Source organism: Uloborus diversus, chromosome 2, assembly GCF_026930045.1.
Source record: "Uloborus diversus isolate 005 chromosome 2, Udiv.v.3.1, whole genome shotgun sequence".
NCBI lineage: Eukaryota > Metazoa > Arthropoda > Arachnida > Araneae > Uloboridae > Uloborus > Uloborus diversus.
In genome coordinates, this window is record NC_072732.1 from 50,602,143 (window position 1) to 50,614,202 (window position 12,060).

At 29.7% G+C, this 12,060-nt stretch overlaps 1 protein-coding gene across 1 annotated transcript in view; it reads left to right on the forward strand.

The window, feature by feature from the left end:
* Nucleotides 1-12,060, forward strand: part of LOC129216309 (uncharacterized protein DDB_G0287625-like) — a 41,975-nt gene that overhangs the window by 19,949 nt on the left and 9,966 nt on the right. The window contains exons 4-6 of the mRNA XM_054850519.1: nucleotides 148-178; nucleotides 527-813; nucleotides 5,416-5,705. Of these exons, the coding sequence (XP_054706494.1) occupies nucleotides 148-178; nucleotides 527-813; nucleotides 5,416-5,696 (599 nt within the window). The 3' untranslated portion in view covers nucleotides 5,697-5,705. The remainder of the gene's footprint in view (nucleotides 1-147; nucleotides 179-526; nucleotides 814-5,415; nucleotides 5,706-12,060) is intronic.

Consider the following 12,060-nt stretch of genomic DNA (forward strand, 5'->3'; position numbering starts at 1 on the left):
GTAATAATTCTAAGAGGGACCCGATAACTTCTGATGATAGTGATAGTTCAAGCAGTAGTACTGATCGTAGCTGGAGAAAACACAACCGAAGTAGGGAGCGTAAGCGAAGAGAAAGAAGTTGGAGTAACGAAGTTAATCGGAAAACAGAACGCTCTGGTAACGAGTTATCTTCATCACAGCAACTTCAATCTGAATCTTCAAAACATTTTTTGGATGGAAAACGGCAGGGGGATAACTTGGGCTCCTCAGATGTTCTACTCAAAAGTACAAATGAAAAAATCAATCAAAATAAAATAAACTATTTCCAAGGTACAAAAGACAAAGACCCTAAAACTCAGCTCCCTGAAAAGGAGAATTATGTATTTGATAACAATACTAGGAGGTCTGAAGATCATGGCAGAAGTAGTGAAATTAAGTATGGAAAGCATGATCAAAGTCATAGCAAAAATTCCCCACACAAGTACTCTAACAATAAGAGATTTCATAGCCGTGATCAGAAATTATCAAACAAAAGGAGTTATTCTAGGTCCAGAAGTCGTAGTTCTTCCTATAGCTCAACTAGTTCATCAAGCAGCAGAAGTTCAAGTCCGGCCATTAGATCAGTTTCAAGTGTAATTAAGCCTGTACGATTAGAAAACGTAAAAACTGAAATTCAGCATGATTCAAAACATGCTAATAAAAAATCACATTCGTTGGAATCTGATTTGTCGTCAACTGTACCTGTAAAAAGATACAACACTGATGACAGATTTTCTGTCTCAAGTGAAATATCCAGAGACAAAACTTCTGTTGTTAATGAGAACAGGAACCATGGTTAGTAGAATTTTTATGTATTTTAACCAAGTTTACTTAAATTTTTAGAATGAATGAAAATCAGTTTATATAAAACTTAAAATAGTGCAGGTAAAATTTAACTTATATTCAAAGTATTTTATTTGTTTTATGGATATTACTTCATATGAAAAAGATAATCTTAGGTATAGTTTCCTGTAATTAATATTAAGTTCTTATTTAAAATAAGTTATTCCTCATTGTGCTTTTTTTGTACAATTATGCAAAAATTTATTTTCTTGAGTGGTTTTTTTTTATAAGGCTTAATATATACTGTAATGTTGTGATATTGTTATTTTCAACTCGCCCCATTTATTTGGGTAAGCCCATCTTTAAACTCCCAGTGTTTCTTTTTTTCTTAAACTCTGGTCTATCCCACTCCCTATTTCCTTTAAAAAAAGTGGTTTTAATGTCCAATTTTCACTTTCATCCTCTTATTCCATTTGTAGCAATTATGCTTCTTTTCAATTATCTTATGGGACGCTGTTATACACCAAATTGCCATAAATGAACTTCATTAAGACTTGCAATGACTGAGGATGAGAACAGGAGGCTATCTGTCTTTAAAAAAAAGGTTTAGTGTCATAAATTCCCCAGTTTTGAGTTAGATCATTGCTACTTCAGATAATTTTTATTTCTACCTCAATCCTTGTAGTTAAAATAGCAACTGGGTAGTTAAAATAGTAACGTGGAGGCTTTGTAGATTTTACTATTTGTTCATCTAAATGTTTAGGCAATGAGAATCTGGATGCATTTTTTAAATTATTATTTAGTTGTGAAAACTGAAGAAATATAAGAATTTTTAGGGCATTACTGAAATACCTTTTTTAATATGTTAAAAAGAATTATTAAGAGAGCAGTTCAACTTTCTCTGTCATGAAATTTCCATTACAACTGTACCCTTGCTAAATTAAAATAGTTTTTTTTCTATGGAGTTCATTTAAAAGTACATTATTGTTTCTGAATTAATATTTTTCGAAAGTATGTTTCCAAAAAATCTATCAGCTGTTTAATTGCTTTGACTTAAATTAAAGAATGATAATTTTTTATTTTGTTTGCATCTGATTTTTAGTTAAACTATTTTTACATTTGTGAACATCTTGAAACTTTTACTAGATTCTTAAATATTGATATTGTTCTGATTTTTTTTTAAATTTTAAATTTTATAATATCTTTTCCCCATTTCTCAGTAATATAAAAACATATGATACAGTATTATAAGTTTTGAGTAATGAAGTAAATTTTTTCCTCATAGAAGTCTAGTTAATAATTATTTTGTATGTTATAACATTAAACTAAACTATTTAATAGAAATTCATATCCTGTTTTAGGAACAAAATACATAGTATGATTATGGATAAACATTCAGCAATAGCTTTTGTTGGGTATCTTTTCCACCATAACCTTTTTTTTTTCATTGTAGAAGGGGTTTTCTATAATTCAAAAAAAAGTATCTGCTATACTGTCGTGCTAAGCACAAAAATCGTATCTGCAGCTGAGCTCAAAATGCGAAACTGCTCTTTAAAGTTTTTCACCTCCATATATTTGATTCAGATTCTGCTTTTTTAGAATTTTTAAAACAATATTTCCTATTCACACAAATGACAATAAAGCATTGTATGTAGGTAAAATTTGTTATAAAGAACCACCCTGTGACAATAACTCAATTTTCACAAAAAAGTGCTGGTATGACTTTTGTGCTCAGCACCGCAGTATACTTATTGCTATATGTACATATTTAACATTATTATTAAAAAGGGTTTTAGCTTAAGGGGGGGAGGGCACAAAGCACAAGCTTAGCTAGCACAAAGCTTAACATTTAAATTATCAATAATTATAATTATTTGATTTTCACTGTCCTTAAAAATTCTTTAATTTTTAAATCTAGATCCTAGGAACATCCCCAAAAATTGAATATTCTTTCAGAAAAATACTTGCATTTTATAATGATTTGAGATATTTTAAAACTTAGTTTTGTCCGAACTTTTTTGACACTTTAAATGTTACTTAAGTTTCCAGTTACAATTTAAGGCCGCAAATTGAGTTCATGTTTTGTTACAGCTTTCCTGTCTTGTTTACGAGGGTGCACTGATGCCGCATTGCACTGAAACACGATGCATTTTGTGTGTTTTCTTTTGCATAAAATTAATTTTTAGTAAATTTTTGCTTTATTTTTCATTCTAGCATGGAGCATATTTTACTTGTTCATTTATCTTTTTTCATAATGTTGCCGAGGGTAGCCATTATTAAAGATGTAACTTAATACTTTTGATATTACAACCTGGAAAATATTATTGATGGGTTTTCTTATCCAGTAACTATTCAGAATGTCTCATTTGAAGGAAAAAACTCATTTACTTAAGTTACATTCCTTTGTGCATTGGGTAAAATCTCTTAACTTTGGACGGGAGAGGACTGCAATAGTTTTCTTAGACACCTTTTGATTATGACCCTTTTCTGTCCTAATACAATGTGCATGTGCTCTTTTCAAGGTTTTAGGTCCTATCTCAGTTTTACCCCTGATATTCAGTTACTTAGAGGTGTGCCTGTGGAAGTGAGCCATATTCTTGTGGGCTTTTGTTGTGATGTAACATCAAGTTTTCAGGCACTTTAAATTTATGAGTGCATCCTAGCTTATTTTATGTTTAAATTTTCTTTTAACCTATAAATAAGCTATTTATTTTGAAAATTCAAATGATGTACAAGATTTTTAAAAATATCTTGCACTGTTAATAGGAATTGGACAGTCACCATTTTATTTCTATAAAGAGCTAAATTTGTGTTGTAAGGAAATTAATTTGCTAAATTAAAAATTTGAATTGTTTCATGGACAAATTCTCCATTTACTTTTTTTTTTCTTCTTTTGCTTATAACTTAAGAATTTGCTGTGTAGCAGTCTTCTCTTGTGATGTATTGTTATTTAAAAATATTAACAATAAAAAAAATTTTAGAATTTTTTTTATAAAATACTGACTTTCAGCTGTGAATTGATCTAGAAAGAGTTTAAAAAAATTATTCTTTGAACACCATTGATACTACTTTTAAACAATTTTTGAAGTCAGCACAAAAATGATAGGTTTAATCGAAAACCATATTTCGTTTACATATTTCAGACAAATCACTATCACTCAAAATTAGAAATGAAACATTTGCACCGACACACAAATATGTTCTCATCAATGCAATATATGCCAATGCTATTGATGAACCTGGTCAAATTATGGTTAAGTATGATTTTATTGTTTTTATGCTGACTTCAAAAATTATCTATAAAAGTGAAAATTAATGACAAATGATTCAACTCGCCAAACCCTGCCTCCTACCAACTTCATGGTATTGGGTTTCTGCTAAAATGATAAGAAACCACTTTGATTATCCTTTTTTGATTTTTCAAAAAAGTTGACTGGAAAACAAAAGAAATGATAGAAAGGTTTTCAGTTAGGAAAGCAGGGATGTTGCACTGATGAGTCAGATGAAGTATATCTTGCTGTATGGCCACCCAGTACAAATGCTGAAATGAGCAATGCTTTGAACATGTGAAAACATGGACTACAACACCATTATGATAATTTTAAAACATGATTGCAAGCAATTTACTGGTGAACTTCTTAGGAAAATTGTAAAAAATCAGCAATTCATATTTTTTTAAAGGAATGTATAGTAGTCAGTGGCATAGCCAAGGCTATGCCACTGATTATTATGGGACTTTTTAGGGACCTGACTATAATAGGTTTTTATAAGAATGAGCAAAACCAGAACAATTAGTTAGAAGGAGTTGAAGCAAAATCAGATTTGTAGAAATTTGCTATTGTTCCGGGTTTTTCTCTTTTTTATAAAAACCTATTATAATATTTATATACAGTTAAACTCGGTTAGTATGAAATGTCAAAAATCCACAAATTTGTTGGTATTAGCTGTTATTCATAACAACTGTGAATATGTAAAATGGGGAAGAAAAAATGCATTATGTGTAATTTACTATGTATGTATTTGTTATTTAACATAATACATTGCCAGTCATTTATACGTCTAATGTTTCACGAGTTGATAGTGCTTTTCTTTTTATGCCACCCTTCTATGTTTGAATAGGATTACCAGAAAAAGCCGTATTTAATTTATAAGAAACATAGTCAAGATAAATGCTAGGGATTTTTTTTCATGAACCAGAAAAGATAACCTAAGTTGCAACATGAAATAATCTGCCGTATTGATGTTCTAGGGGAGAATAAAATTCGTGGGACAGGCATTTTTTGTGTGTTAAATTGTATAGTGAAAGAGTGAAGAACCTATTCAAAGAAACGTGATATTGGAGCGAGGAACGGGAATGAGTTTTTTAATTTTTATTTTTAGACTCGATATGTGACTTAAAATTGGTAATTTTACCTAACTTTATGATTTGTTAAATGTTGTCAAAATTGTTGTCTCAAACTGATCATACTAAAAGCACTGTTGAAAATGTAACCTGTCGTGTAGTGTTTATTTGAGTGGTTTCTTCATGTTTAGGTGTCTTTTTTTTATACAAATACTGCATTTTTATAGCAACTGACAATATAATTTATTTTACCTAAATGTTTACTTTTTCAGTGACTGAAAATACCAAAAGGGTACCTGTTCACATGAGACTAGGAACTTTTCCACGAAAACGTCTAATTCAGATGAATAAAGACGTTGAGGCTGCATTTGTAACTACTAGTAGTGATGATGAAACTGATGTAAATATAAAATGTAAGAAACAAAACTTACGTATTGTTACTGAAATGTATGATAGTAAAACAAAGGGTTCATGTATCATTGAACGGAAAGTGGAACAGGATTCCAATGTCTCAAGGGAAAGATCAAGAATTCTAAAGTCTTCTCACAGATGACAGTAGCAGGTAAAATATTTGTAACATATTATTATTGGCACCTGTTTAAATGTGCATTGTGTGTAAATATTTGTATAAAGTAACTTAGATGTGATATTTTTCTTTGTTGACTTGAATGCTGTGATATTTTTATTATACAATTTTTATACGTCAAATTATGAAAATATTTCAAATATAATCTATTTGATTAAATGAATCTGCAGGCCCTGCCAATCACAAAATTTAAGGGAAAGAAAAATTTGATATATTTGGTCTCATAAAGTTAAGCTATTATAATAAATGTTAAAGGGTAGCAACTAATACTATATATTGTAATTGCTCTATTCATTACAGAGAAACTCATTATTCATTTGATATTTTACTATTTGCTATTTTCTGTATATCATATTTGTACATATGATGGCTGTATCATATTTGTACATTTGGCTGTATTTATTGACTTATAAATACAGCCCAGCATTGTAATTTTTCATTGTCGTTGATTGTATCCAAACATGTTGATTAGAAAACACCTTTTACTTTATTTTTACACTGCCTCATTTTCTAGAGTTTTGCATCCAAAATTTAAGGAGAGCTTCGCATAACTATTAACAGAGGTGCCCCTGTTAGGGCAAAGATGCACCCCCTTAATATTGTGGAGCCCCCCCCCCCCAAAAAAAAAGTATCGCTCAAACAGCCTCCTTTAAAAATTACAATGTCACAGACTGACTGCTCTATGACCCCTCTTAGTTGGGCAGCCCTGCTATAAAATACAGCTAAGTGATCTTAACGACATTCTAATGTGAAACTTATGGAGAACATGTTCTTTAATCCTTCCTATCCCCCTCATTATTGAAACTATACTTCTTTTTTGCATTGAGCCAAAAAATGGCTATAGGCTTGTTACGAAGCCTCTTTGAATGCATTTATCCTGGGAGCTTAGTTGTCCCCTTTTGCCATTTAGAGGACATTGTGATGACTAACTGTTGCTATGAGAGGTTTTTATTTGCCTGTATTTTCCTCTGATGATGGAGATCCCTAAGCATCAAATCCCAAAGCATTTCTATAACTCAAGATCTAGTTGAGGATTTTTTTTTCTATACAAACTTAGTAACTACATTGAATTGACTTGGGACTTGAAGTGCAAGGAAAATAAAAAATAAATTGAGATAGATCTTTGAGATAAGTAGGTTTGAGCTATACTAGTCTTTTTATTAAAATCTTATTTAAAAAAATATTATAGTTTCTAGATGCATGCAGTTGAGATTGATTTAAAATTACCTCAAATTATGTTTCAAATGTGTTTAAAAAAGATTTTAAAATGTACGTATATTAAAACCTCCTTTAACGGACCCTCCCCACATTGCCAATGTCTCTGTTTAGCAGACATTTTTGTGAGTCCCAGTCTTCTAATATAGGTGATTCCTTATAATTCACTCTGAATAGTAGATACTCTAAAAACTAGACAGTTATTTAAACTAAAAGAGAAGTTTTTTTTTTTGAGCACTTTGACAAAATTTTCCATTAGCTAACTTTGTACAAAGTGGTTATATTTAAAATTAATTTTGGTTTTTCTCTTTCTAATCTACCAATTGCTTTGCAAAACCTTACAAAACTTTTCAATCACTCACTCCAATTTATTTCCCTGCTCAAATCCTTTTTAAGATTTTTTTTCACAGATTGATTTTCTGGGATATGTTATGAAAAAAAAAAAAAAAGAAGAAATCTCATTATACATCGTCTGCCACAAATTTTCCGAGTTTGAATATTTTCAGGATTTTTAAAAAGACAGAAATGAACTCGGGGAAAATGTCGGTCGTAATTGAAAGTTACTTTTATTTTTCAAAGCAGAATTATTTGAACTATTTGCTCTTTTGGAGGAGGATATGGATGAGGTACCAGTGGTTTGAATCAACCTCAAAAATTGGTGACTTTTCAGAACGCGTACAGAAATGATAAACATTTTTTTTTCTTTGGGGACAATGACAGAAGTGAAGCAATTTTTCAATGTTAAAAGAAATGGAAAAATTTGTTAAATGACTATTTTATTTCTTTAATTTAATTTCCTACCTAATGTGCATTAACTTATTTTTATGTGAGACAAAATAATAAATTACACTTTTAAAATAAAATATAGTAAATAATACATAATTTCAAGTCTCATAGTGCACAATGGCAAAAGTACATTTTTAGTATTGTAATTTTTCATTAAATTATTGGAGTAAACTCAAAAAGCAAAAGCCTTGTTAAGTAATCCTCTCTAATAGTGGATACCTTCCAGTAACAGGCAAAACTTTTAGTCCTGTCCCTCATTCGAAGATAATACTATGTATATATTGCTCAAATTTTCAAATATTAATTATGCATGTAAACAAATTAGTTATTTTCAAACAAGAATATATTATTTTATGGAAGTACATGCATATACCAATATCCTGGTTTTCACATCCCAGACTGTAGTTTTGTCCTTGTTATGGATTCATTAGTCTGGAATAGTGAATAACCGAGCTGGAGGGGCATTTAAATTATTGTAGAAATTATTGAGCAAAATAATAATGCTAACAGTCATCTCTAGAAAACCTTTGTATGCATTTGGAATTTGCCATTTTTTTTAATGACACTATAATAGGTTTATATAAGTATGAAAAATTGCTTTTGCATATTTTTTTCTCATGGTCTGCTACTGTATGCATTAAAAAAATGATGAATTATATTTCGTGTTTTAAAGGTTGAAAATAAATATTCAGTAAAGCTTTCCATACAGTTTGTTACATTGATCTGTATAATTTATGCATCAATTCATGAAGTAGAACTGCGCAACCAAAATTTTTGTTAGCGAAAAAGAGATATAGTAAGTTATTGTGTCTTTTATGTACTGAATCATTATTGCAGAAAATAATAATACCAGTAAATGTGCCTTTAAAGTATCGTTTTCATTTAACCTTATGAAGTAAAAGTTGTGTTTAATTCTACAATACTTACTGTTGAAAAAAATATATAAATGCTTCATCTATTCTTAGTTATGCGTTTCTGCTTGGATTTTTAAATTTTATCAATTACATACTCAGCAAGTTATTACAAGTTTTTATTTGTAAATGCTGTTTTGGTCAGCAAATAAATTTTATACTGTCATCTACAGTAAACTTTGCTTTATAAAAAAAAAAAAGGAGCTGTGAGCTAGATTTATTCAAAAGCTTTAAATGTAATTAAGTCTGCTTGTAAATGTTCACATTTTTAAATGTGACATTAGAATCCCCATGTATGAGAAAATCTTGAATTACAAAAAACTTGATCAACATTTGTTTTTAAATTTCAACATCAGGTTAAATCTTGTTACATGATTTATTGATGTTTATTTTTATTGATGTGCTAATTACAGTTCTCAATCACAAAATGTGAAGCAGAGAATCATTGAAAAGAAATGTGAAGTAATAATCCAAAGGAATCAATTGAAATATTTTTTACGACAGTTGTAGGTTCAAAATGGCGATCATTGCAGACAATCAGTTTGAGTAGTTGCCTGAATGCTGATCTGATGACTTCAATTGCAATAAAAAGTTCACATTTAAGCATTGTCCTTGACAAAATAAGGAACGAATGGCATATGCAGCTATTCCGTAGCGAGAATGAATTTAGGGCAGTTTGAAATAAGATTCAAATAATTTATTGTTATTTATGTCTAAGGTGACCATTTATTTCCCCTTTCAAAACGGGTAATTTAATAGTTTAAAGGGGGAAAATAAATGGTAACCTTAGGTATTTTATGCGTTTAAAAAAGGTCTAATTTTCTAGATTTTTCCATAGGATCACTGTCACTACTGTAAATCATAAGAATTGCCCATCACTAGGTTACAATTAAAGCATGGTACTTGTCTTCAAAAGTTTATGCATTAATTATGTCTCAATTCCAAAAAAATCCCTTTTTTACTGTCTACTATGTTTTAGAAAATTTACTGTGAGGTTTGTGAGTGTATACCTCAATTTTCTTGCAGCTTTATAATAATTAGCATTAATTTGGTATATAATAATTGTGTGAGATGTTCTAAGGAACCATTAAAGGAGTCAGATTCTATAATTTTTTATGTTTATGCTGATTTTTTTTGGCAACATTTAGTATGATTTTTAATGAATAAAATAGCACTTAATGTGCTACATTTAGGTATTTGTACCCTGGAATTAAGATCCAAATTATTTTTAAAATCCATACAAGCCTCATGTTTTTATTAATATATTTTCACATTTATCTGGGGTTGCGAGTTTGGCGCTGTGGGTCACTTTACATTTGCTAATTTAATATACTTATCAATCATTATTAGGGGTATGTAGAAGGGGTCCTGAGACCAGAACCCTTAATTTTAAGCCAAACTGTGGCTCTTAGTAAGTTAATATTCATTAATGTATGAACATTTATGACCCCCCCCCCTTGAGATAATTCAGGCTGAGAATAGCATAGTTGTTGCTTACCATAGTTATTGTAAAATATTATGCTGATCAGCCATGCACCTTTCTACAATTTTAAATCAATTTTTAATTTAATTATTTTATCTATGTTATTGCTGCTAATTCAGAACTGGGCAGTTTTGCAAGTTACAGTACTAAAATTTGAAATGGTTTTGCATGTATTAATGCTGTTTATAGAGAAATATTTCAAGCAAATAATTCTTGAATATGAAGCATTTGTCTGAAAAGCAGATTCAATTTATTTATTTATTGCATTTGGGTACACCAAAGTGCATTTATAATTAATGCTTAAATGTTACTATGAAAGTTGTAACATACAAGTCTTTAAAGGATGCATTTGCAACAGTTATTATGTGTTTAGCTTCTGTGAATTTTCTTTTTAGTTTAAAGAAAAATATTAATGTGTTATGTAATTAATTGTTTTTCGGATGCAAAAATATTTTAAGAGGGCAAATAAGTTTTATCTTTTTGATGTTCAAAACCTCAAACATAAATATTTGTATGGAGCATTAAAAGTTCTTGATCACATGATTTTAGTCGAATGTAATAGTGTTAAAAATTTCTCTCGTTTGTTTTGTTATGCATTGATTTATTTTTCATGTTTCATGTAATGTTATTGGTTTAATCTCCTCAGATCTTATGCTCCAGTAACAATTTAAATTTACTTTTAAATCTGTTACACTCATACATTGATATCATAGATCATAGAAAATGATTTATATAAAATGATATTTTAAGAGGCAAATAGTTTACAAGCACATATGTGTGGATACAGGGTCTCAGCAAAGTATAGGATATGTATTCAGATGGCACAGTACTGTATAGTTGCGTTGGGTTTCGGAATGCTGTGCCATGTCATACCATGTCATAGTCCTCCGCCAATTGTGCTGAATAGTACCAAACTGAAAAGCCTGCTACAAAAGTGTTATTTTGACATTTTCTGCCAAAAAATGAAAAATGAAAATATAATTATGAAAAAAATACATATAAATGAAAAATATAATTTTTTTTTGCAATACTCTATTGGTTTGAAAATGGCATTGCTGCCGACCTTTACATTTTCCAATAATATATATTGTCGCCTCAGAGCAGCAGTAGGATATCTTAGTGTTATTCCTGGGGTTAGATGTCTTACTGTTGTCCTGAGGCGACAATACATACCTGAAGCTTAAAGAGGTAAAATACATCACTTAATACGCAGCATGTAAATTGGCCATTCCGTGTGCATATAAATGAACACAGAAAAGATTGATCTGTATAACTAAGTATTTTTATATTGAATATTGCAATGATGCTGTACTTAAATTGCTTTTAATATTTTGACAATTTCTGTTGATGCTCAATTTTATGAGCCTCAAATTTACAAACTTTCACTTTTATGAACTTCTTTCCAATTCGAAAAAAATGCTTCATTGAAACAATGCTATTTGGTTTTACAAACTCTCTAAATTTTTTGAACTTTTTAAGTGGTCCCAAAGAATTCATAAAATACAGTGCCAAAATTGTATGATTGTGTTAATTTTCTTCATTCAGTTAATTATATTTATTCTTTCATTTTGAAAAATGTTACAAAAATTAATTAGCGTATCTCTTGAAAATAAAAAAAACAGTGTATTAATTGAAATTTTATTAATCAATAAGCAACTGTAGTCATGTGACAACTTGAGACAAGTCATTGTTCATTTAAGACATTTGAATTTATTAACTGTACATATTGATTTCATTAGCAGTTTCTCAGGAAAAAAATGTGTAAAGTCTTATGTTTCAATTTAGGTGGTCATCATATTTTTCTCTTTTTGTTCGTTATATTTCTAATTTATATATATTTTAAAAGAGTTGATTAAAACCCCTTTTTATGTACAAAAACCAGCTGATATGTGCATCACATGACTTCCTTTTACACCAACTCAGTGTTATTTCCCCA